We start from the raw sequence: 26606 nt of genomic DNA, 5'->3' as shown, positions 1-26606 counted from the left end.
TCTGCTAAAAACAACATTTTAATACTAAATATATATGGAATATTTCAAGCACTCTTGAAAATTTGTGAATAGATCACCTTGCAATTAAATTTGGATGTGGGATGTAGTTTTGTAGTCATTTTAAAAACAAGGCCCTAATATTAATTTGATGATAATACTAGCCTAATAATAATAATGATGATGATTTAATACATTAATGGGAAAACGAGCCAATTATTGTCTGGATATCGTCAAAGGCGTCAGCGATACACTATACTATCATCTGGACACGTCTACATCCTGTAGCCAATGGTCACTGACTAGACCTGTCACGATTATAAAAATAATCGTTTGATCGCGATTAATTGGTCTAATCGCGGTCATTACAGGTGATCGTTATTATTGCCCACTATTAGAAGACACAAGGGGGCCCTGTAGTTAGTAGCGGGAAGTTCGGATCATTTTACAGACTCGGATCTTTGAATCTCGTTCAGCAAAATGAAAAAAATAAAATAAATTTGAGTCATTTCAGCATAACAGGAAGAACGAAAGACTCGGACCCCGCGGAATGCGAACCTCGAAAGATGAACTAATAATTTCTCTTTCCGGTTCTGACAGCATAGTCTACTATAGGACTGACAGGAAGAACGAAAGACTCAACCCGAACTCGAGGGATGAACTAACATTTTCTGTTTCATGTACAGAACCTATGGGATTTTGCGCACACGCGCGGCCAACAAAATGAACGGATCACTCTCTGAGACAACTCGGTAGTCCCGAGTCATATTAAGAATCATTCGTTCATGAACGACGTACCTGCAGCACTCTACTTCTACCGGTCTCCCTCTGAATTCATTACGCTGAGCATTACGTTCAAATTATATTGCCCTGTTGATTTCTCCATCCTGAGTTAGAGCAGCCCAGTTATTCAACAAAGATGGATTTAGTTTCAAAGCCGAAAACGACAACGCCAATCAACATGACATCATGGCTTTGCTTAACTTTCTAAAGCCAAATGGCGTGTTATCTGTACGCATTTTGAGCTATCCGCGTGTATGTCTACGCTGTGTGATTCCGCGTGTATGTGTACGCCGAAACAAACCATAATCTCCACGTGTATGTCTACGCAGTGTGATTCCGCGTGTATGTGTACGCCGAAACAAACCATAATCTCCACGTGTATGTCTACGCAGTGTGATTCCGCTTGTATGTGTACGCCGAAACGAACCATCATCTCCGCGTGTATGTCTACGCCGTGTGATTCCGCGTGAATGTAAATGGATTTATAAACATACTAAATTATGTTTTTTTTTTGAAAATGTAAAAGTGCAGAATGTTTCTTGTGATGGGTAGGTTTAGGGGCTTAGGTTTAAGTGTGTGTGTGTGTGTGTGTGTGTGTGTGTGTGTGTGTGTGTGTGTGTGATGGGTAGGGGCAGTGTAGGGGGATAGAATGAAACGGCGTTGATAAACACGTTAAAAAGCGATTATGCGTCTTGATAGCACTCCAAAATGGCATAACGAATTGGCGTGTCATACATAGGTTTCCTTTAATTTCCAAGTTGGCGAGAAAGTAGCCTACATGTGCATATGTGCAACAAGTACTGCTTCTGAAAGAATGTTCAGTACAGCTGGCAACATTGTCACCCCAGTTAGATGCTGTCTTAAACCAGAAAAAGTCAACATGCTAGTGTTTCTTTCCCGTAATCTACCAAGCCATTAAGGAGCATGATTGTTTTTATTTCAGAATTTGATTTTTATGGCCTGTTCTGTTATGGTCATAGTTTATATTTGTGATTCATTGTTTCTGTTATTTACAGAATTTTCAAAGTTGTAAAATATATTTATATTTTACTTTAGTTTGGAATGAGATATTGACAGTCCTTTATGTGTTATGGTAACTTTATGGTGATTGTTTCTATTATTTATACTTTCATATACATTTACATTGTTTCTTTAAATGTACACATTTCTGAAAGATACATATTTTTCATTGATTAAATTACTTTAATATTTAAAGGTTTTAAGTGTATTAATGTGTTATTGCAAGTGACAACTTACAAGGGATTCAATTAAATAATCACAACAATTTGTATGACAATTAATCGACAAAGCCCTAAAACAGGCAATTAATCGCCAAAGCCCTAAAACAGACAATTAATCGTCATAATCGCAATTATTTATTGGACAATTAATCGTCAGCCAAATTTCATAATCGTGACAGCCCTATCACTGACGCTTATGTTGTGGGAAATCGCCAGCTCTTCATTAAAACAAATGGGATCATGTCGTTTTGCTGTGTGTTGCTGGCAGTGTGAACGCAGCTTAAAGGACTATCGATGAGCTTTCTGAATACCAGCTGAAGGATTACTTTTCTTCTTCTTTGGTTAGGAGGCTATCACCATGTGAAAATAGGGGACCTATTCAATGGTAAATACCATGTGATCCGGAAGCTGGGATGGGGACATTTCTCCACTGTGTGGCTGGCCTGGGATATCCAGTAAGAGCTTTGTCATTTTGAAGACATAAGATACATTCTAATGTGCTGAAATTTCATATGCATGATACTTTTTTTCTTTTCCTCTCTTCCTTCTCAGAGGAAAGCGGTTTGTTGCAATGAAGGTGGTAAAGAGTGCAGAGCATTACACTGAAACGGCTCTGGATGAAATAAAGCTACTCCGATCTGTAAGTATCCCGATAAACCACTGAAATGCTTTAAATAATCATTTAAGAAAATAGAAAAAGAAACAATGAAGATGAAAATATAGAAAAATTATAGCCTTAAAAAATGTTTTTGCTTTTATTTTTATATTTATATATATATATATATATATAAATTGTTTTAGGTCAGAAATACAGACCCTGATGATCCAAACAGAGAGATGGTTGTGCAGCTACTGGATGACTTCAAGATCTCAGGAGTCAATGGGACTCGTATCCTTGAATATGAAGAATGGTGTGTGCGTGAGTGTGTGTAAGGGAGAGAGAAATGGGTCAAGAAGTCTTCAAGCAGGTGTCTCATGCTATTTTAAGATACCCCAAATTCTTTTACAAGGGCACTTGTGAATGCTGACTTTGAAACTGTTAGAAATTACACCAAGAGAAGCTCTTCTGAGATCCTTCAGTTAGAACTTTTATTCACATTTATTCCCACCAACAAGGTTCTGTTTCAAAAGTGTTGGACCTTCACTTGACTTTTCAGATGTCTGCATGGTGTTCGAAGTTCTAGGGCACCACTTGCTTAAATGGATTATCAAGTCCAACTATCAAGGCTTACCTCTGCCTTGTGTCAAGAGCATCATTCGACAGGTAACACAGCACACCATCGCACAATCGGATCATTGTTCACATAATTACGGGCTGACTAATTTAGCTGCTGTCCTGGATTTAGTGGATCAGTTACAGACAAGGTTTGAAATTAACTTTTTCACTCACCAGCCACACACCGCACACCGGTCACGTCATTCTGTACTTAAGCTGAAGTTCAAGGCGGCAGTCCAAAACAGTGCATCTAATCACAATACAGGCAAAAGTTCACTTTTCAAGAATGAACAAAGTGGCGTCAATGAGCTTGAATTAAGGTATTTGAAAAACAGTGCAAAGTGTGATCTATAGCCTATTATTTCTCTATAGGAAGCATATTTATTCAAACCACAGATCTTTTCATGAAAAATGCACAATACACAATCTTCTAGGGCAAAGTCAGTACTTGCATATATTTGTCCTAAATCATTGTATATTAATGGAAAACTATATGAGTGACGCTGTGCTGTTGCATTTGAACAGGTGGAGTCATAGTTGGATGCTGCCGGTGTGCATACAGTTATAGAAAACAATGTGTTTGAATTTGAAATGAGTTGTTCTCTCTTTGTGCGACTCTTTACACATTGTTTTGCTAATGTTTGAGGCTCCTTTAGTAATAGAACATAATTTAATAATCATAACCAGCCAAATTGGCTAGTGTATTGATTTGCATTACCTGCCACAGTGGATTTTCACCTGCATTTGCTGGGTTGATGGGTGTTAATTTCGAACTTTGGTTACAGATGAATTATTACTATTCACGCAGCATGCAGTTTTAATGAAAATGTTGAGTTTCTGCATCACATATTTTTTTGGATTAAGTAAAGGATAATGTACTGTACTCTTCAAAAGTTTGTGGTCAGTAAGATAAAAAAAAACAACAGAAATTAGTACTTTTATTCAGCAAGGATGCATTAAATTGATCAGAGTGGCGTTACATTTTTTTAATAATATTACGAAAATCTAATTAATGCTGTTCTTTTGAACTTGCTTTCACATTTTTTTTATTTTTTATTTAATAATTTATTTGATAGGGACAGATACCACCAACATAGATCATTTTGACTAAACAATCTGATGTCTGTATCACAGTGTATATAGCCAAAGGCTAATTTGCAACACTTGTCCCTAGAAGGGCCTTTATCAATCAAAAACAATAAATACAAAAAAGTATCTAAAAACCGATTCATACATTAATAAAACTCAAACAATAATACTCTATAACTTCCAAACATACACAATACCTTCACAATATTATAAGTGAGTACAATTCTGATTTATCTTTAACCAAGTCTTAAGTCTGGAAGAAAACATTTTAAAATCAGGAATAGTTTTAATATCAGGTGGCAATAAATTCCAGAGCTAAGAGCTTCTAACAGAAAAAGCTGTCTGACCAAAACTAGTCTTGCAGTATGGAATTTTACAATCATGGTATGTATTACTTCTCGTAACTCTACTGCTTCTCAGTCTCTCCACAAATTTACTCAACGGTTCAGGCGTTAGATGATAAATACATTTATACAATAATTTAAAAAAACTAAAATTAATAAATCCCGATTAAAAAATCCCGAAAAAATGTATCAGTTTCCTCAAAAATATTAAGCAGCAAAGCTGTTTTCAACATTGATAATAATAATAATAATAATAATAATAATAATAATAATAATAATAATATAATAATATGTTTCTTGAGCACCAAACCAGCATATTACCTTGATTTATATGACACTGAAGACTGGAGTAATGGCTGTTGAAAATTCAGCTTTGCCATCACAGGAATAAAATACATTTTATAATATATTGAACGTCATAGAAAACAGTTATTTTAAATAGTAATTAGGGGCCAAGCACCGAAGGTGCGAAGGCACCTATTGAAACCGTTCCCGTTCTTATTATTATTATTCATCTTCTTCTTCTTCTTCCGCCACGAAGTCTATGGCAGCCCATAGAACCGTATGGTAAAAAGTTGTGAAACTTGGCACACTAATAGAGGACAGTCTGAAATGTCACCGTAGCAAATTTGGAGTCTGAAACTCAATCCCTCTAGCGCCACCATCAGTCCAAAATGTGACTCATGTTTATGCTAATAACTTTTGAACCATAAGGGCTAGAAACAAAATTCTTTTTTCCTCTGATTCCTTTGCTCAAGACGATTCGATTGCACCCTATGACGTCATTTTCCGTCATAAAAATTTTCCCGCCATTTTGAATTTTTCGAAAAACCTACTTTTACGAACTCGTCCTAGACGGTTCATCCGATTTGCACGAAAATTGAACCAGATCATCTTCAGACCATGCTGACAAAAAATCTTGCAAATCAAGTTGATTCGTCAAATCATTTGCGATAAACGCGCAAACAAATTTTACGTAGCGGTTGCAAAAACACACTTAAGGCAATATCTCCGCAACGCTTTATCGTATTCAAACCAAACTTGGTACATGTCATCACAAGCATGACTTGAGGCAACATGCAGTGTTTCGGCGCAGCGCCACCTACTGGTCCGGAGATACAAAAAATGGCTGTTTTTGCTTATAACTTTTGAACCGTTTGTCCAAAAATCATAAAAGTGGTCTCGTTAGATTCAGGACGGCATGCCGAGTCGTCTGATATTCAATTTTACCATATCGGCCATTTTGGCTGTCGGCCATTTTGAATTATGTGCTAAAATGCTATATTTTACAAATGCATTAGTGTATTGTTACTAAACTCGGTATGTGACTTCCACTCCATGCCCTGAAGGTACTCAAAAAGTTTTGGGGCAGTGCCACCTTGTGGTCAAAAGTTATAACAAACTTGACAAAAATGCTAATAACTTTTGATTTAATTAGCTTAGTATAATGAAACTGGTCATAATACATTCATTGGCTCATGCCGATTCAATTGCATCCTATGACGTCATTTTCGGTCATGATAATTTCCCCGCCATATTTAATTTTCCAAAAAACCTACTTTTGCGAACTCGTCCTAGACGGTTTGTCCGATTTGCACGAAAATTGAACCAGATCATCTTCAGACCATGCTGACAAAAAATCTTGCAAATCAAGTTGATTCGTCAAATCGTTTTTGATAAACGTGCACACAAATTTTACGTAGCGGTTGCAAAAACACTCATAAGGCTATATCTCCACAATGCTTTATCGTGTTCAATCCAAACTTGGTATATGTCATCACAAGCATGACTTGAGGCAACTTGCAGCGTTTCGGCGCAGCGCCACCTACTGGTCCGGAGATACAAAAAATGGCTATTTTTGCTTATAACTTTTGAACTGTTTGTCCAAAAATCATAAAAGTTGTCTCGTTAGATTCAGGACGGTATTCAGAGTTGTCTGATATTCAATTTTACCATATCGGCCATTTTGGCTCTCGGCCATTTTGAATTATGTGCTAAAATACTATATTTTACAAACGCATTAGTCTATCGTTACGAAACTTGGTATGGGTCTTCCGCACCATGCTTTGAAGGTACTCAAAAAGTTTTGGGGCAGTGCCACCTTGTGGTCAGAGGTTATAACAAAATTTACAAACATGCTAATAACTTTTGATTAAATTAGCCTAGTTTAATGAAACTGGTCATAATACATTTATTGGCTCATGCCGAGAACATAGATACTAATTTTGCCATATTTGGTCAAACATCCTGTCCTCAATGTTCTTATTTGATCAAAACCTACTTTTTCAAACTCATCCTAGACCGTTTATCCAATTTCCACCAAAATCGAATTGTATCATCTTCAGACTATGTCAACAAAAAGTTAGGGATTTTGCATCAATAGATGAAACCGTTTTTGTAAACCGCAGTGACGAAGTTGAGCCATGATGCCAAAATGACTCTTGAGGCTGTATCTCTGCAATGCTTTGACATATTGGCATCAAACTTTGCATGTGTCATTGTTCCCTTATTCTGACTACACCACATCAATTTCGTAACTGTGCCACCTATTGGTCAAAAGTGATAAACCATTAACTTATATTATCAGTGACTCTATAAATGATATTTCAGCCATTTTGCCTAATCTTCTTAAACTGTATAATTGTTAATTGTTGCAGTTGGTATGACACTCTCAGACTACAATGCATTTTTCAGCCTTTTGCCTAAAATCATCTTAAAACGTGATTAATTGCTCATTGCTCCAGTTGATCTGACACTGCCAGCCATTTTGGCATGTCTTGTCTTCTTCTTTGCGCTTGGCCCCGGTATTGCTGCTTGCAGCTATATTTTAAAGTGTTCTTGTTTAACATTTCAGTGTTCTTGTTTTTTATTGTATTTTCAAATAAATAAATGCAGCCTTGATGAGCATAAGAGACTACTTTAAAAAGTCTTACGACCCAAACTTTTGAATTGTAATGTTTCTCGATAAAATCAGAAGCAACTAGAATCATCTGTTGTAGAGAGCTGTGAATAAGCAATAATAATAGTAAAAAATGGGAAACACTTTACAATAAAGTTTCATTAGTTAACACTAGTTAATGTATTAACTAACATGAACTAACCATGAGTACTACATTTGTTACTGTATTTGTTAACGTTAGTTAATATAAATACAGCTGTCCATGGTTTGTTCATTTTAGTTCACAATATTTTAATAAAGTATTAGTAAATGTTGAAATTAACATTAGCAAAGATTAACAAACGCTTTATAAGTGTAGTTAATTATTAGTTCATGTTAACTAATGAACCTTATTGAAAAATGTTACCAAAAAATGTAATATATATTTTTATGGTTGTTTGAAAGAGTCTCTGTATTTTTGAAATCTCTCAGGTTCTTCAAGGTCTGGATTACCTGCACACCAAGTGTCAAATCATCCACACAGACGTTAAACCAGAGAACATTCTAATGAGTGTGGATGAGTTATATATCAGGCGGTTGGCTGCAGAGGCCACTGAGTGGCAGAAAGCAGGCGCTCCCCCTCCATCTGGGTCAGCAGGTATGACACCTTTGCTTACACGCGCACACACACCGACATTGAAGCACACTTCTTACACAGCTACTGTCCATTTCAAATGATTGTCAACTTTTCCCCGTTTGGTTTTAGGTATTACTCTCTTTAACACAGCTTTAAATGCTGTTCTTAAAATGACGATTGGTTTGCTTTGTAAGCTGTCAGTGTTACAATGTCTTGTGTTGATCTTTGTCTTCCAGTGAGCACTGCCCCAGCACCTAAACAGGTATGGGATCCTTCTTTTGCATTTTCACGCTGTACATTTCATTTCAAAGAGTAATTTTAATATGTCCCAAAGAGAAACCTATTAAGTCGGTCTCACTTTTTCTGTAGTTCCCTGAAGTTAGAAAATATTGAGCTGCTGTTCCCAATTTCAGGAATGTTCTGTGCTATTTACAACTCAATGTCTTGCCACCGTGACAATAAAGACATTTATAATGTTACAAAAGATTTCGATTTCAAATAAATACTGTTCTTTTGAAAAATCTATTCATAAAAAAAATTACATTTTCCACAAAAAATATTACACCACTCAACTATTTGCAACATTGGTGATGATAAAAAGAAATGTTTCTTTTGCACCGAGTCATCATATTAGACATGATTTTTCTGAAGGATCATATGACTCTGGAGCCTTGAGCATTCAGCTTTGCTGTCACAGGATTAACTGTATCTCTTGCTCCATATTAAAGCAGTTTATAATAAAGTAACTTTTCAAGATATTTTAAACGGTTTGTTAGATGGTTTAAAAATATGCTACATGCGTAAAATTTTAGGAAAAAATTGTTTTTGAGAGTATAAAAGCAGGCAAGTTGCATTATATTATTACATTCAGAAATAAACCGAAAAGTTTACAAACTGTTTAAACACTATAAAGACAGCTATAGGCTATTGTAGTTCCCCTCACTCCACAACAAATCCTTAACTGTATTCAGAACAGAATGAAGTAACTATATAAATGTCAAGCCAAAAACGAATTCATTTAAAGCAAAACTGAAATAGAAACTGGCATTGGGCTCACGTAGACCACCTATTCGAATACTTAACTGGCTGCAATGTCCCGTAATGCTAGAATTGATATGTTGTGTGTGTGTGTGTGCGTGAGGCGTCTGTGTGATCACTTGAATTGTTTCCTTATAACAGTGGAAACATCTCCATCATTTATAGTCATTTTGGAGCACGTCACAAAAATTAACCGAAACTCTGCATATACCACTTATCGCACAGTTTTTTCTTTCCTTTTGTTAATCTGTTAATTAAGTGAAATATTTCACGTATTTATCCCTTATATATGTAATTTTCTCCATTCACAAGCGCTTCAGGTGCGTGATGTGATGATGAATCCTCATGTTCTATTGTTTATGCTTTTTTTTTTGAGCATGTAAAACAATTTTTTACTAATTTGTTCCTTTTATTGGACTCTTATTTATTCTAATTTAATTCTAATTTAACATAATCTTGTCGGTTAATGAACGGTTAACAAACTTAAGGTGTCGATTAGGGAAAAACTAAGCGAACATCTCTAGTTGACCGAGAACTTTTATATTGAGCATTGTGAGCCCGCTGAACCTGATCTAAACCATTTGGGTTTGCATGGTTTTATCAACTCTAAACCTGCTCTAAATCTTCATGCAACAGGCCACTTGAGTGTTTCAGTTAAGATGCATTTCCTTTTTAGCATTAACATGATTACCCACTTTTTTCTCAGGCACCGAAGATGTCGAAAAACAAGAAAAAGAAGCTAAAGAAGAAGCAGAAGCGCCAAGCGGAGCTCCTGGAGAAGTGCATTATGGACTTAGAGGAGATGGAGATTGGACCTGAATGTAGAGAGGAGGATGGAGAGGAGGATGACCCAGAATCCCCCAAATCGCCCTCCTGTGCCCCACTCAGACAGGCATCACTGCAGGACATTGCTACTGAGAACACAATAAGTTAGTTTCTGTTTGTATGTAGTTTTGTTATAGTACATAATATTAACAATACTAAATACATAGTTGTATATTATAATAGCCTTTTTTGTGACTTGAAAAGTAAAAATCAGCTGCCATTAGCACATCTCAATTATGTTTCTATTTCTCTGCATCTCTCATAATAGTGGAGACCAGAGAGAGACTAACATCTGATGTGTCACTTGAGCTCAATTGTAACGGCTGCATGCACTCCAGTCAAACACAACCTGAGGAGGACGATCTAGGAGACCAGCGGCATGGCCAACTGCTACAGGAGGACCACCATAATGCAAACACAGGCCCAGAGGACACAGTTCAAAGCATGTATGAGTACTGTAATGGGGCAGAGTCCCCGGAACTGGACCAGGCCAGCTACAGTAACGGCACCTCAGGCCGAGAGCTGCTGGAGGAGGCAGAGTTTCCACCTGGGGAGCAAGATGAACAAAAGACTAGAACCAGAGCCAGGGAACAGAACAAGGATAAGCTAAAGAATGGTCAGTGGGTTTTTCTATGGATGTTCTAGTATATTAGTGAGGATTTTCAGACAATATCTTGTTTTTACTTTTTTTTTTTTTTCTTTAGATGTTCCTTTTTACTTTAACTTTTTTATTCAAATTTAAAGGGATAGTTCACTCAGAATATGAAAATTGTCATTATTTACTTGCCCTCATGTTGTTCCAAACTCTCAATGATATTATTGTCAGGTAAACACAAACTGAGAATTTTTGATGAGTCACAATGACCACAAATGGCTGTTTTTTGATTGGCTCTTTCTTCTCTTTCAGATAAGTTGTCAGCTGGAAGCCTATTGGTCAATCCACTGGATCCACTCAACGCTGACCAGATCAAGGTCAAGATTGCTGACCTTGGCAACGCCTGCTGGGTGGTAAGGCTCTAAATAATTAGATCAAATAATTTATGAGTAAAAACGCAGATATACACAATGTGCAATTTATGTACAATATATAAATATAAAATCTCAAATTATGAAATGTATGCTATCATTTGGTATTAGTACGGGGTTGTTTTTAAAAAGAATAAATTAATAATGTGATGTTAAAATTTTTTTATTTTTAAATTGTAGTAATATTCACAATATTATAGTTTTTACTGTATTTTTTCATAAAATAATGGTAGCCTTGGTGAATATAAGAGACTTCTTTCTGAATACATCTTACCAGCTCCAACATTTTGGACGGCAGTTTGTTTAGTTGTGTCTTGGTCTCGAGACCATTTTTTGATGGTCTTGGTCTTGTCTCCGTCTCAGCCACATTTATACATTTGGTCTTAATTAGTCAAATGCTAATTAATTAAATTAATTAATGAATTAGCATTTGGTCTCAGTCACAGACTTAAGGCCACTACATACTACGCAAGAACAGAGAAAAAAAGATCTCGCTCCCAGGGGTGCGAGAACAAAATGACGTAATTTTGTTCTCGCAGCCCTGGTTTGGGAGTTCTCGCAGCTCGTTCTTGACACATCATCTGAGCAGAACTTTTTTCTTGTGGAACTATTGTGTGATTGGTCAGAAATGTAAACGTGTGCTGCAGTGGACGGGGCCTCTGCGGACTCCCTAGAAGTTCGGCACCTGCTTTTCTTGTGAAGTATGGAATGCCCTGGCCATAACGAACTTTGTTCTTGTTCTTGCCACCTCGAGAAAACTAACTAATTTCTTTGTTCTTGCGGAGTATGTACCAAGCTTTAGGGTATGTTTACGCAACACCACTTTCAACTGAAAACGGAAAACTTTTTTATGCGTTTTGGGCCGTACTTTTACGCAACAACAGCGTTTTTGGGACCTGAAAATGCAAGCTAATGAAAATGGGTTTCAAAGTGCAAGGTTTTGAAAACAATGCCTTTACCGTCTCCTCGTAAACAACAAAAACCATGAATTTGTGAAAACGGTGACGTCATGCGCATGCATATTACATGTTCGTGAGGTGTTTCTTGACAAAGTGACTACTGGCTTGGCATGCATAATACAGCCTTTTTAATCATTTTCGTAGATCTGTGTGAACGGGGATCGTTTTGACAACTTTGTCGTCTGTTTTTAGTACATCATTGTCATGACATACCCTAAGATGACTGGATTTTATCTCAAGATTAGTCTGAACCACAGGGATAGCCACTAAATAGCCGATGCATTGTCTGATTTATTTAACATCATTAATTTGATTGGATGTAAAACATACTGCTTCAAATGCAATCAATAACTAATTTCTAATTTGATTTATTTTGTAACTGTTGTGCCGGGTCAGAAATCAACAAGGGATTGTGTCAAAAATGTCACTAAAATTAATAAAAATGCCCACAAACACAAATAACTTTTCTGTCCTTCAGCACAAGCACTTTACTGAAGACATTCAGACCCGACAGTACCGCTCCCTGGAGGTCCTGCTAGGATCCGGGTACAGCACACCTGCTGACGTATGGAGCACGGCCTGCATGGTGAGAAACTGCACAGTGATAATCAGCGTTATTTACATACATCATCAGATACCCTGTTGGGCAAAGGTAAACCACTTTGAAAATTCTGATTTGGACGTTGGATTGTTTTTCTCTCTTTTCAGGCATTTGAATTGGCCACTGGTGATTATTTGTTTGAGCCTCACTCTGGTGAAGATTACTCCAGAGATGAAGGTAATGCACTGCTTCTTTACTTTCATGATTTTCTATATGAAATATTATCAAAAAAAGTGACTTGCATTTATTAAGGAAAGTTGTACAGTAATAATTGTACAATAAATACATGTACATGCCTACAATAAGAGACATGCCTGATGATTTCAGTTTTAATATGACTGGCAATATACTGAAAGTCAATTTCTCACAATACCTAATAATTTATTTTCTGTTGTTTTCTTCTTTACTAAGCTGTATTGACATTACAGTGCTTTAAGGGCTGTAGTCCTGTGGTTATTTCCCTGCTAACAATCAGAGCCTGCTGTTAAAATGCATGAAAACAAACTCCTCTTTAAACTTCCTCTTTATATTCACTTCTTCTTCCTCCTCCACCTTTCGCCCACAACTTCTGTCTCTTTTATTGACCCATGTTTCTTTGCTCCTCCTGATCTTCTATTCTTAGTTGATACTGTTACTAAACTAAGGCAAAAAGATGCATATTTTGCATGCCATAGAAATGGTTTGAGTGTGGGAATAATTTGTGCACTTAACCTAATTTATTACCATTATCAGTCAAGCTTAGTTAGCCGTTTCTAGGGCATTCTGTCATCCGTCATCTAATTGTGTTTGCACTAAACACACCTTGGCAGTTATGTTAGTCATGATCAGAATTTGCATGTATTGTGCCACAATATGTTCTGCTTCAAGTATAATACATATAAGTAACAAGATGCGCTACTACTTTCATTCTGATCAAGTGACATTTCAGGTTGATTGCAAAAGTGAGTCATTTAATGAGACTTGGCAAGTATAAGGGCTACAGCATTTGATTGTTAATTGTGTATTGGGGTTTACTTGCTGTATTAGTATATCTGCAAGGTATTTAGCATTATCTGGTCAGACAAGAAGTCAAACTGGAGAGACAGCCAGATACTAGAAAACATGCTTTGTGTTTTGAACTTTTTACTCTTGTGGTTGACCACGTTGCACTCAAATCAGCTGATGTAATTTTCCTAAATATCAAGTGTGCAGAATAAGATCACACTTTGAACTACTTCCTGTTTAAAGCGCCTCTCTTAGAGAACATAGACTAATAGTTATGTCATGTTTTTTTTCAGTAACCGTTTCATCCGTTGCTCATTCTAGTTCTGTTTATGTACACTAGAGGAGAGACACTTAATCATACTTCAGTGGTAGAGCTGAATTAATCCAAATTTGTTTTGAATTATCATTTATTTTGGTTCTAAAACTGATTATGAAAACAAGATGATTAAGATGAAGCGATTATGTTGCATTCTGTTTCCCAATGATACTCTCTTTTTGTCAGCAACCCCCCCCTTTCCCCTTTATTATTTTTAAATGTATTTATTTTTTTCATTTAAATTGTAGCTTAAACAATAGAGCGTGGCACTAGCAACGTCAAGGTCATGGGTTTGATTCCCAGGGAAAGCAATAACTGACCAAATGTAAATGTGTACCTTGAATGCAATGTAAGTCGCTTTGGATAAAAGCTTTTGCCAAATGTGTAAATGTAAATGTTTAAAATTCAAGGAAGTCCACTGTTAAAAATACAAATTTAACAACAGCAAAAAGTAAAAAATGCATAATGTTTGGAAAGTCAATGAGTAATTATAAATAATCATGATCTGAGTATTGACTAAAATAATCACATGATTACCGAGCAGCCCTACTCTGTGGCTATTACTGTAATCATTTGTCTCTTTAGAGTTATGATGGCCATGTTTCGGACTTTTTTTTATTTTATGATTTTCTTTTAGATGACTAGTCTCGCATTGGATTTATATATAATATTGTCCAATTACCGATATATAGATTGTCTCTAATAATACGTTTTTTTTTTTTTTATTGTGCATACATATTTCCCCTATTTTTACATTTAGATGAACCTGATGAGCATTTATCAAGGAACCATTATCTGATGCTCACTTAAAGTTAATCTTTAAAAACAATAATAATACTTAAATGTAACCTTAAGCAAATCTCATAATATAGTCATAATATACCATTTGAATAATAACTTTATCTATATCTATTTAGCTTAACATGTAAATAGTTATTGGCTTATCTGTATTAATCTGATTTTTAATATTTAAAATTCCCTTTATGAACAGTGTCTCTTTATTTAGTGGTCATTATCTAAAATTATTTGACGCCAAAATGTCAAACAAACATTTATATGCTAATTGGAGACTCTGATGTTAGACACCCTATTTAGATTGTAATCTGTCATTGTGACCCACTGTCATTTGCCTTGAGTTTGTCCTTTTCTTTTTTGGATCCTGTCCATGTTCTTGCTGCTTGTCCCCATTCCATGTTCATGTTCTCTCTCTGTTTTCCCTCTCTCTCTCTGTCTCTCTCTCCCTCTCTCTCAGACCACCTTGCTCTGATTATTGAGCTTTTGGGGTATATCCCCCGTCACTATGCTCTAAGCGGGAAATTTTCACAGGAATTTTTCAGCCGGAAAGGTACGCCTGTCAGACAGGTAGAGCCCTGCCCTGAGAGAGAGTTTTGAAGGGAAGAGAGGAGATTTCAGCAGCTCCATTGACAGCGCAGCCTTGTGTCACACCTAGTTTTCGGAGGGGGATTTGGCTAAAAGCATACTTTTTCAAATGTTGTTCTCAAGGAGGCTCTTCTGAGAAGTCGGCCCTCAGCACAATAGACAAACTGTTGTAGCTTCAAAGCCGCAGAAGTGTAGCATGACTTTGCTTGAAGCTCTACCAGAGGCAGCCGAAGCTCAAAAACAGACCTCTGCTTCACACAAGTCCAATTCTTCTTACAATCTTTAATCTGAAAGTTATTCACTGTGTGACCGCTCTGCTGTCAGGACATAGCTGTGTCTCCTTGCCTTCCCTCTTGTCTCCCTTCTCTCAGGATGGGTGAATGACTGTATTAACACTGTCTGATCAAGTTGTCCATTGTTTCGTCCTCCCCTCCACCTCACCACCCCCTCCCTGCTCGACACACTCTGTGTGTGTGTGATGGTAGACCACATTGCTTTGATCATTGAACTGCTGGGGGCCGTCCCACGCAAACTCGTATTGACCGGAAAATATTCCAAGGAGTTTTTCAGCAAGAAAGGTAACACGGTTATGATGAATAACTTTTATATCTAGTCATGATGCTCTCACTTCAGATGATCAAATTACATTGTAAATTAAAATGAGTATGTATGCTACTGTTCAGAGGTTTGGGCTCAGTGAATAATTTATATATTAGTGCTGAGCAATCGATCGATTGATCCAAAATAAAAGTTTGTTTACATAATATATGTGTGTACTTTGTATAAGTATTTATATATATAATACACCAACAAGGGTGGCGCTAGATCATTGACGGGGAGCGGCGCAATTATATATTTATAAATATTATTCATAAATATGGGCAAACTTGGCCACAAAATTTTTAACATTCAATTTTTTTATTTATCACAATTTAAGTTTTAATTTGATTAAATTGAACAAGCACAAAATTCATTATTCAATCAAATATTCTTGTACGATTTTGCATAGGCCTATTCATTGAACAAAAATTCAGTCAAGGACAATATGCTATTAAAAAGCACCCATAGCACCGGGGAAATAATCAGTTACTATTTACAGTCTCAAATCAGGACAATGTGACGGAAAATGCATCAATGATGTGTTGAACATCCAAAGCCTTCGCTCTTGGTGTATTGATTAGCCTGCTCCGTGTCAGACTCCTGAATCAACATCTGAACCGTTCTCAACCTCTGGCTGAGATGAGTTTATGTTCTCGTTTTAACTAGGAACTAAATTAGAATCACGAGATTGCTTACTTGGAAGAAGGATGCGCTCCATTTTTTTCAGAAAATAAATGCTACATTATAGAGCGTGACAGTCTCATCAAGCATGCATAACATATGTAACATGACGTGTCACATCAATGGTAGCTACACTGTTTTTGTTGTTTTAAATGATTTACTTATGTATTAATTAGAATACAGCCTGTATATAATTCCAGCAAAAATGTTTGGGGGTGCTATGGGCGTGCTTTGGTCTTTATTGGGGGTGCTGAAGCACCTGCTAGCCTCCCTAGCACCGCCCATGCACACACATGCATGTATATATTTAAGAAAAAAATTTATATTTATATATAAAATATATAAATAGGAGACTTTGTATAATTATATATTTTATATAATTATCGTGTGTGTATATTAAAAAAAATATTATACACAGTACACACACACATATTATGTAAACACAAACTTTTATTTTGGATGCGATTAATCGATTCCAGAGCACTATACATATACAATACATATACGTTTTTTTTTTTTCCAACAAAGTCTCTTATGCTCACCAAGGCTGCATTTATTTGATTAAAAATACAATAAAATCAGTAATACTGTGAAATATTACAATTTAAAATAAATGATTTTTATTTTAATATATTTATAAAAATATAATTTATTATTTTGGTGGTAATGCTGATTCATTCCATGTCACACGATCCTTCGGAATCATGCTAATATTTCTTATCAATGATGAACATATTTTTGATTAAATATTTTGGAAACCGTTATACATTTCCTGATTTTCAAGATTTATGGATGAATAAAAAGCTCAAAAGAACATTTTAAATTAAAAAAAACTTTTGAAACAATCACTTTTGATCAATTTAATGTGTCCTTTTTTGGATTTAGGTGCTTTTAACTGACAGCATGAAATCATAAGTTTGAGTTTAATGCACACTCCTGTTCTTTTTTGTTGAAATGCTTAACATTGTCAATTTAAAATGATTTGATGTTTTGTGGCTTTATGTGGCATGTTATTAATGGCAAATGTTGCAAGTGTTATTATTTATTTATTTTTTTGCAAAAAAAAAAAATAGATAGGGGGGTGGATTGCATGGAATGGGAAGCCTGGACTGTTAATTGTGTGCTTTCTGTAGGTGACCTGAAGCACATCACTAAGCTGAAGCCGTGGGGTTTGCTGGACGTTCTGATGGATAAATACGAGTGGCCTCGTGAGGAGGCCGAGACCTTCGCTGATTTCCTGCTTCCTATGCTGGAGCTCCTGCCAGAGAAAAGAGCCACTGCTGCCGACTGTCTGCGACACCCTTGGCTTGCCCTCTAGTGGCCACTTGACGTCACTGCACATACTTCAGGCAATCTCCCTAAACTCAAGAGACTGCAACAGATCACTTTCCAGTTTATAGAGCATATCGGCATAGTTATTTTTCTTCGGTTAATCTGAGTGATTTCTTTTGCTTGGTTCGCCAGAGGAATAGTTAACCTGTCTGTTTTTTTTTTCTAGCCGGTTTCTTGAATTTTCAGAGTGGAGAGGTTTTGTGTGAGGGTCACACCTGCTGTGATCTTTCTACCTTCCCTCTTATTTTGGCAAAGGATGAACTGTAAACCTGGGAAATGCCTGTTTAGGTACCTGGGGTATTTTCAGAAGTCGTTAAAATATTAAGATGGGGGTCTTTTTTTCTTTCTTTCTCAGTACTAACCTGAGATGCGGTCCACTCCTCGAGTGCTGACGGCTCAGACTGCAGTGTGATGCACAAGAGATAATTTTGTTACTTGTTGTGAAAAAAAAAAGTTGATATCTGGAAAGGGAATTGTTTGGTTTACCTTTTTGACTGTAGAGTATAAATTAAGATGTCCTGTTCAGCGTCGACTCGCCACACCTCTGTGTTTCTCTCTTGGCTATACAAGTGTCTTTTGTGTGTGGTTATTAGTTCAGTAGGTTTTGATCTTGTCTGTCTCAGATTAGATTTTTAAGAGCTGAAGTCTTCTCACTCCTGATCAGTTCATTTTGTATACAAGAAGCTTCCACACAAAGTGAGTAACTGTCAAGGGCCACCAAAAAATTATATTTGTGGGGGAAAAAAAGAAGAAACATTTATTGTCTGAGTGTGTGTTGTACGTATGTGTTTTATGTGTGCGCGCATGTGCATGCGTGTGTGTGTCTGTATATATGTGTACCAAAGAGTTTGCCTTGATCTGTATATTACAGCCATGTACAGTTTTTAAAAGAAAATCCTACTATTGCATCTAAGCTAAGATTATTTAGCTGGATAGAAGTGTTTTAATAAAGCATTTGGAAGATGGGTGCATCTGTTTGTCTGTGTTGCTGTTCTCAAAAAAATTTAAATGCTATAAAATGGAGGTGATATAAATGCTATAAAAAGCAGGTTACTTGTCAATGTAATTCTCACCAACCTTTTTGATGGATATTTATTGTGCAAAACAATAAAAAAGGAGTTAAAGGAAACGTGCTGGAAAACAAATGCACATGCTTGGTTTGATTTCATTTTTAGACCATTTAATATTCATTCTGGGTTGCTGGGGGTTAATGAAAATTGTTCTTGATTTACTATTTTATTTGTTAACCTTTTCATTGTGCTTTCTAAATACTGGGGGGAAAATCTATTTTTTATTTGTTGTGATCATATTTACAGCTATAGCTATAATGTGTCGTTTTATTAAAGGTACACTTTGTACCTTTTCGGCGATCTAGCGTTTATACAACTGCATGCGTCTTGCGGGAGAACATGGTAACCGGGAAAACTTCTCTGTTTATGTCTATGACAAGTTATGAAGGTACTGGACTACTCCGCAGCGGTTGTCATCCCGCTAGGTATAAAATAGTCCAAATGTAAACATGCATACCGCAGTGATTCAGGATAAGACAAAAACACAGTTTGGAAGATGGATTCATTATACATTTTGTACATGTTGAAAAGAAAAAAAAAAATTAGAAACCTTTTAAATTAATGCAATTTATTACTTACCCTCATGCCGTTCCAAAGCTTGGAAGCATATCGAATCAACGTATCGATTCAGTGGAGCGCCAAAGTCACGTGATTTCAGCAGTTTGGCGGTTTTACACGCGATCCGAATCCGAACCGCTGAATCGATTTGCTGATTCGATAGGCGAAGCTTAATGAAGCATGTTTTGAAATCGATTATCACTATATAGGTCGTTACTTAGTTTTTTTGGCGCACCAAAAATATTCTGGTCGCTTTATAATATTAATATTGAACCACTGTAGCCTACTCACATTAACTGATTTAAATATGTTTTTAGTACATTAATGGATCCTGAGAGCGTAAATTTCATTGCTGCCTATGGAGGCCTCACTGAGCCTTCGGATTTCAACAAAAATATCTTCATTTGTGTTCCGAAAATGAACGGAGGTCTTACGGGTGTGGAACGGCATAAGGGTGAGTAATAAATGACATTATTTTCATTTTTGGGAGAACTAACCCTTTAAGGGTTAAAAGGTTTTTTTTTTTTTTTTTTTCAAAACTTGGGGGATGTTTGCCATTATAGCCTACATTTAAAACAATATCTTAGTCTAAATTTAAAGTAATATTAACTAACTATATAATTCGAACTCTTACAATCTCTAGTTTTCATATTTGACGGTGTCTGATGTGTAATACAAATGACAGGAACAGTAATTTATTAATTACCTTTATTTTGAAATAGTGATGCCAAGAAAAATCATGAAATATTGGTAGACCGTTTCATGCCAAGACTTCAAATGACAACAACCATTCTATTTATTTATTTATTTTTGTTGAGAAAAATGGTCTGAAAATGTTTTAAATATAAAAAAAAGTAATAATATTCTCCATTTGTGATGATACGGCGAGCACAAACATCCGTGTTCTTTCCATGTATCTTTGTAGGCCTGTGTTTGTTAGAGGTTGAATTCAAATCAAATACTGTCAAACTGCCCATATTACTTCTGAATATGATGTCTACATTATAAATTGTATGAAAATTCTGGAAATATATGGTTCAGATCACTCAAACCATATGGAAATGCACCCACACAAAATCTTACTGAAAGCCTTTATTTATTTATTTTTATTTTTTTTAAATATGAACAGATGTTGTTCAAAAGTACTTGTTCAGATTTATGGCTTTGATTTTCTTGCAGTTTTAGAGTAAAACATGTTTTGTAAAATATATAGTTTATATAAAATAAAAAATATTATAATTATATTTTTTACATTTTCATAAACTTAAACTACTATAACTTGTTTTGTTTCACTTTCTTTGTTTATTTCACTTCTACAATAATCTGCCAAGTGTCTCCTTTAAAAAAAGACCTAACTTAAGTAACAAATTTAAGACCAAAGTATTCAAGATATATACAAAAATTGAATAACAATTTTAAGTGGAAATGTCATTTTTATGCCCCAAAAATGTCAGTTAAGGTGCTATATATACATACATTTGAATTTAATTGGAACGGTTTCCCTTCATGTTTAGAAGATTTTATGATTTTGTTTTGCTTAAGTACAAATGTCCAGTTCCATGTCCACTGCAGTTCAGATCTCCTGTTGGGTTTAGGTTTTTACCTACAAACAAATGGAAACAAAATCATCACTAAAATTGTGCATTTTGTATTGCATTTCTGCAGGTTGCATCCTGAATACAGCCGTGAATAAATGTTTAGTATAGGGTAGATACTTCATAATACAATGTATATAACATGTAATATATAATAATAATAATAATAATAATTATATTTTATAAAAAAAAAAAATCTAGTGGTAGTTTTCAAGTGGCAGTCTCTCCAGCTCATCTCAAATGTAACTTCATGTCATGTCTAAATAATTCATTTACTAAGTGTAATTCATCTCAAAATCAATTCCTTAATGATTAATCATTACTTCTCTTACCTCATCCGTTGTTTGCTCCCTCCACCTCAAAGTCATCTGGCAGCAGACTGTCTTGCCGGTTGCCTAGAGTGAAAGCAAGCAGTGCCAGTAACCCTGAGTCCAGGATGCTGATAATGCCTAGAATATAAGCCCATCGAATGGTGCAGTTTCCCAGCGTGTACTTTCCCGTTCGTTCGCCACACATTCGCCTTACCTCCGGAGCATCCCACCCGTCCGGATAAATCATACAACCCATCACCATCAACACAGCTACAACATCAAGTGCAAAGGTTAAAAAAAATGATCTAACTTCTCCATTTATAGGCCTACTTTTTATAGAAAAATTGTGTTCCAATTAATTAAGGCAATATTTAATTTTTCACTAGGCTACTTAAAATGACGTTGTGAGGGATTCAGTTGGGCTAAATACAGATAAATGATAACAGAATTTTCATTTTTGGGCTAACTTAACTGTCCCTTTAAGACAGTACACATCATTTCCTAGTGTTCATTCACCAAAAACAAATATGGCATCTACCCTAAATACATCTATTAATAAACATTATTTAATCTTTTCTGCTTTCTCTGTTTTTTTTTAAAGCAGCATTACTGTATTTCCAAATGTTAAACATTTAGCCCACCTGAAGATGTTTGCATCCATGCGCATATCTTGTACACACTCGCAGAGTTGCAGAAGAAGAAAAGACCCAAGCACACAATGGTTCCTACGATAAGGAGCATTGAGGTGCCTACAAAAAACATAGCAGTCCTGAAAGCCCCAGAGGGGATCGAGGCAAAATCAAACACGCTTCCTTTGCAGACCAATTCGGAGGTGATGGGGTTGCCAATACAGTAGTGAAAAAGCCCAAAGTATCCAGCCTGCGGGGTGTTAACACTGTCACCAATCCAATAGGGCTGAATGAAGACCACCACAGTAATGATGGCGAAGAATATGGTGAAAACAGCCCACATGACGCCGATGGCTCTGGCATTTCTCACATAATTGGTGTGGTAGATTTTGGCAGCCTCTTGGGCTGGAAGCATCTTCTCATTCGCCATTATTATATCGATTTACGTTTATCTACCGAGGTTAGAAATCTGTAGATATTTTTTCAAGAACAAAACCAGATGAGAATCTAATTCAGAATAACACTAACAGCTCCTATCATACTGTAGCCTATTAGTCCAAAGACTGTTGAGACCGTCGCCAGCAAAATAGTGTCAGAAACAACGTTGTTGCCAACAAAGGTGTCAATTTTTAAATTATTCATGGTAAATTCAGTCGAGGAATAAGGTGACGACAATAACCTGTTCTCTTAGATGCTGTAATCAGATATGTTTGTTGCTTCACAGTGAAAGAACAGCTATTTTGTTCTAGGCCCAACATGAACTCTTTATCTTTTGTAAAATGCTGCACTCAACACCCCTTCCCAAATCAACGCAACACAACTTTGTGTCTGGCAGATGGACAACTTTATCATAAAACAAAGTTTTACTCAGAAAATGTTCTTTTTTTAAATGCAGGAATGATGTAGTCAGTTTGTTCAGTGTCTGTATGAGGGGATCCTTGACACCAATTATAAGCATCACGTTGAGGGCTCTTTTATTGATATCTCTGTGCTAAGTGGCCCTTGTTGTCAATCCCATCCCTAATGGCCTTATTATCAACCTGTTAAGATGATTTAACCATTAAAATCCATTACATGGCCAAACGTTTAAGGGGACCTCACACACTTAGGTTACTCTACTGATAGGGTGGCGGACAGCAGGGAGAAAACCATGCTAAATGGGTAAGATGTCTCGGAGAAAGTGCAAAAAAACGTAATATTGTGAAATATTCTTTCAATTTAAAACAACTGTTTTCTATTTTAAAGGGGTGATGAATTGAGAAATCAACTTTCCTTTGAGCCTTTGGTATATAAAAGTTCATCGTGATATAAGAATATCCTGTAAGTTTCAGAGCTGAAAACGTCCTAGTTAGTCAAAGAAAAGCTTTTATAGACACCAGGCCCAGAAAACGAGAGCTCTCACAATATGTCGACCATTGACGTATTAGGACGCAGAAGCACCGCCTCAAACCCGCTCACCGTGGAGCTAAACGATGCGGAATCGATTGTAAACAAGATAGAGGTCGAGACTGGATTTGCAGACATATTGAGATTAAAACACAATGCTGTGCCTTCTATATTGGATCCGACAGGAACGGTGCAACACACTTATGTGAGTAAAACATGTTTTTTTATATGTGTTAGTATTGCATTGTTACAGATCGTTTGATATCTATTGATTACACACCTCAGCACGCTGTCACAGGTTGGAGAAGGTGTTATTGGTTCAATCGTGATCAGACTCGGACTTGTAACGCCAGCTCGCAAAGCCCCGGGGTTATGTGTTTTTCAGACGGGCTATCACCGGCCAGCCTGTGTGGACGGTTCGCGGTTATATTCACTGATGATTGGGCGAAATGATACAGAAATAACATTCCAATCAATCGCAGGTGGATGAGAGAGGAATCATTGTGTTTGTTTGATAAAGACATTTTGCGAGCCCTGGCTGTGGGCTGGGCGATTCATTCCAGTTGCCGTTTGTCACACTCTGTCACTGACAGGGGAGCAGAAGCTCATTAAATATGCAAATCTTATCCAATCCTAGCCGTGGGTGTTTACTTCCTAGTCTTCAGTGCGACACGCCCATCAAAACCGAGCGTTTTTCAGAGAGCCTCAAAACCAAGGCAGAAAATAGCCAATTACTTATTCATAATGATGTTTCTGAATTTAAAAAACACACAAACGTCATAAGTTGACCTCAGACAACAATATAAAAAAATAAAAAAAAGCCAGTGATTATTCCTGTGATGGCAAAGCTGAAGTACTCCAGTCTTCAGTGTCACATGATCCTTCGAAAATCATTCTAATATGATTTGGTAAAAAAAAAAAAACATGGCTTATTATTATCAATGTTGAAAACAATTGTGCTTCTTATTATTTTTTTAAGGATTCTTTGATGAATATAAAGTTCAAAAGAACACATATATCATCATACATGCAGTCTTTACTGTCACTTTGGATCAATTTAATGTGTCCTTGCTAAATAATGTATTAATTAAAAATATATACAGTGAGGAAAATAAGTATTTGAACACCCTGCTATTTTGCAAGTTATCCCACTTAGAAATCATGGAGGGGTCTGAAATTGTCATCGTAGGTGCATGTCCACTGTGAGAGACATAATCTATAAAAAAAAAATCCAGAAATCACAATGTATGATTTTTTAACTATTTATTTGTATGATACAGCTGCAAATAAGTATTTGAACACCTGTCTATCAGCTAGAATTCTGACCCTCAAAGACCTGTTAGTCTGCCTTTAAAATGTCCACCTCCACTCCATTTATTATCCTAAATTAGATGCACCTGTTTGAGGTCGTTAGCTGCATAAAGACACCTGTCCACCCCATACAATCAGTAAGAATCCAACTACTAACATGGCCAAGACCAAAGAGCTGTCCAAAGACACTAGAGACAAAATTGTACACCTCCACAAGGCTGGAAAGGGATACGGGGAAATTGCCAAGCAGCTTGGTGAAAAAAGGTCCACTGTTGGAGCAATCATTAGAAAATGGAAGAAGCTAAATATGACTGTCAATCTCCCTCTGACTGGGGCTCCATGCAAGATCTCACCTTGTGGGGTCTAAATGATCCTAAGAAAGGTGAGAAATCAGCCCAGAACTACACGGGAGGAGCTGGTCAATGACCTGAAAAGAGCTGGCACCACCGTTTCCAAGGTTAATGTTGGTAGACGTCATGGTTTGAAATCATGCATGGCACGGAAGGTTCCCCTGCTTAAACCAGCACATGTCCAGGCCCGTCTTAAGTTTGCCAATGACCATTTGGATGATCCAGAGGAGTCATGGGAGAAAGTCATGTGGTCAGATGACACCAAAATATAACTTTTTGGTCATAATTCCACTAAACGTGTTTGGAGGAAGAAGAATGATGAGGACCATCCCAAGAACACCATCCCTACTGTGAAGCATGGTGGTGGTAACATCATGCTTTGGGGGTGCTGCACATGGGACAGGGCAACTGCACTGTATTAAGGAGAGGATGACCGGGGCCATGTATTGCGAGATTTTGGGGAACAACCTCCTTCCCTCAGTTAGAGCATTGAAGATGGGTCGAGGCTGGGTCTACCAACATGACAATGACCCGAAGCACACAGCCAGGATAACCAAGGAGTGTCTCTGTAAGAAGCATATCAAGGTTCTGGCTTGGCCTAGCCAGTCTCCTGAACTAAACCCAATAGAGAATCTTTGGAGTGAGCTCAAACTCTGTGTTTCTCAGCGACAGGCCAGAAACCTGACTGATCTAGAGAAGATCTGTGTGGAGGAGTGGGCCAAAATCCCTCCTGCAGTGTGTGCAAACCTGGTGAAAAACTACAGGAAACGTTTGACCTCTGTAATTGCAAACAAAGGCTACTGTACCAAATATTAACATTGATTTTCTCAGGTGTTCAAATACTTATTTGCAGCTGTATCATACAAATAAATAGTTAAAAAATCATACATTGTGATTTCTGTTTTTTTTTATTTTTTATTTTGTCTCTCACAGTGGACCTACTGATTATGTCTCTCACCTACGATGACAATTTCAGACCCCTCCATGATTTCTTAGTGGGAGAACTTGCAAAATAGCAGGGTGTTCAAATACTTATTTTCCTCACTGTATATTTATATACAGTATATTACTCACCCCAAACTTTTGAACACAAGTTCATATAATGCGGCATAAATTGGATAGTAAAGTGAATAGACTTTTAGGAGGAAGAAAACACTTCTTTTATTTTGTGTTGCTTTAAAAAAAAAAGTTGTATAAGTTTAATAACAACAATGTCCACCAGGACAATATGAAAGAAAGAATAAGAGAGAGAGAGAGAGAGAGAGATAATTGCTAATGAGGTTTTAGTAGGATATAATAAACAAACAATAAATGTATCTCTGTCAGGAATTTGCAGCTCAGAAGGGATTTTTTCTCATAGACAAGACAGTCAACAACAAAGCCTGCACTCTGATGTTTGTGTTCCTCTCGGGCGTGATGTGAAGCCTTTGCTTTGTAGGTCAAAAATTACAAAATTATCAAAGGCACTG

The 26606-nt window shown here is 36.5% G+C and overlaps 2 protein-coding genes across 3 annotated transcripts in view; one reads left to right on the top strand and one right to left on the bottom strand.

Moving 5' to 3' along the window:
• Nucleotides 1-19517, top strand: part of srpk1a (SRSF protein kinase 1a) — a 33198-nt gene extending 13681 nt beyond the window's left edge. The window contains exons 4-16 of one of the 2 annotated variants that reach the window (XM_079827235.1): nucleotides 2368-2476; nucleotides 2574-2661; nucleotides 2823-2910; nucleotides 3179-3285; nucleotides 8041-8206; nucleotides 8422-8447; nucleotides 9930-10152; nucleotides 10317-10664; nucleotides 10956-11056; nucleotides 12512-12619; nucleotides 12742-12811; nucleotides 15800-15892; nucleotides 17729-19517. In XM_079827235.1, coding sequence (XP_079683361.1) covers nucleotides 2368-2476; nucleotides 2574-2661; nucleotides 2823-2910; nucleotides 3179-3285; nucleotides 8041-8206; nucleotides 8422-8447; nucleotides 9930-10152; nucleotides 10317-10664; nucleotides 10956-11056; nucleotides 12512-12619; nucleotides 12742-12811; nucleotides 15800-15892; nucleotides 17729-17913 — 1712 coding nt within the window. In that variant the 3' untranslated portion in view covers nucleotides 17914-19517. Of the gene's footprint in view, nucleotides 1-2367; nucleotides 2477-2573; nucleotides 2662-2822; nucleotides 2911-3178; nucleotides 3286-8040; nucleotides 8207-8421; nucleotides 8448-9929; nucleotides 10153-10316; nucleotides 10665-10955; nucleotides 11057-12511; nucleotides 12620-12741; nucleotides 12812-15186; nucleotides 15280-15799; nucleotides 15893-17728 lie in introns of both variants that reach the window. The other variant, XM_079827236.1, reaches the window with a different exon arrangement.
• Nucleotides 19518-21483: 1966 nt separating this feature from the next.
• lhfpl5b (LHFPL tetraspan subfamily member 5b) lies at nucleotides 21484-22520 on the bottom strand (the record flags this gene model as incomplete). Its single annotated transcript, XM_079826338.1, has 2 exons — nucleotides 21484-21731; nucleotides 22103-22520. 2 exons carry the CDS (start codon nucleotides 22518-22520, stop codon nucleotides 21484-21486), a joined length of 666 nt encoding a protein of 221 aa, XP_079682464.1.
• Between the last annotated feature and the right edge of the window lie 4086 nt (nucleotides 22521-26606).

The sequence above is a fragment of the Gobio gobio genome (genome assembly GCF_949357685.1).
Source record: "Gobio gobio genome assembly, chromosome: 10".
NCBI classification, from domain to species: domain Eukaryota; kingdom Metazoa; phylum Chordata; class Actinopteri; order Cypriniformes; family Gobionidae; genus Gobio; species Gobio gobio.
This window is presented reverse-complemented; position numbering and strand designations above follow the sequence as displayed.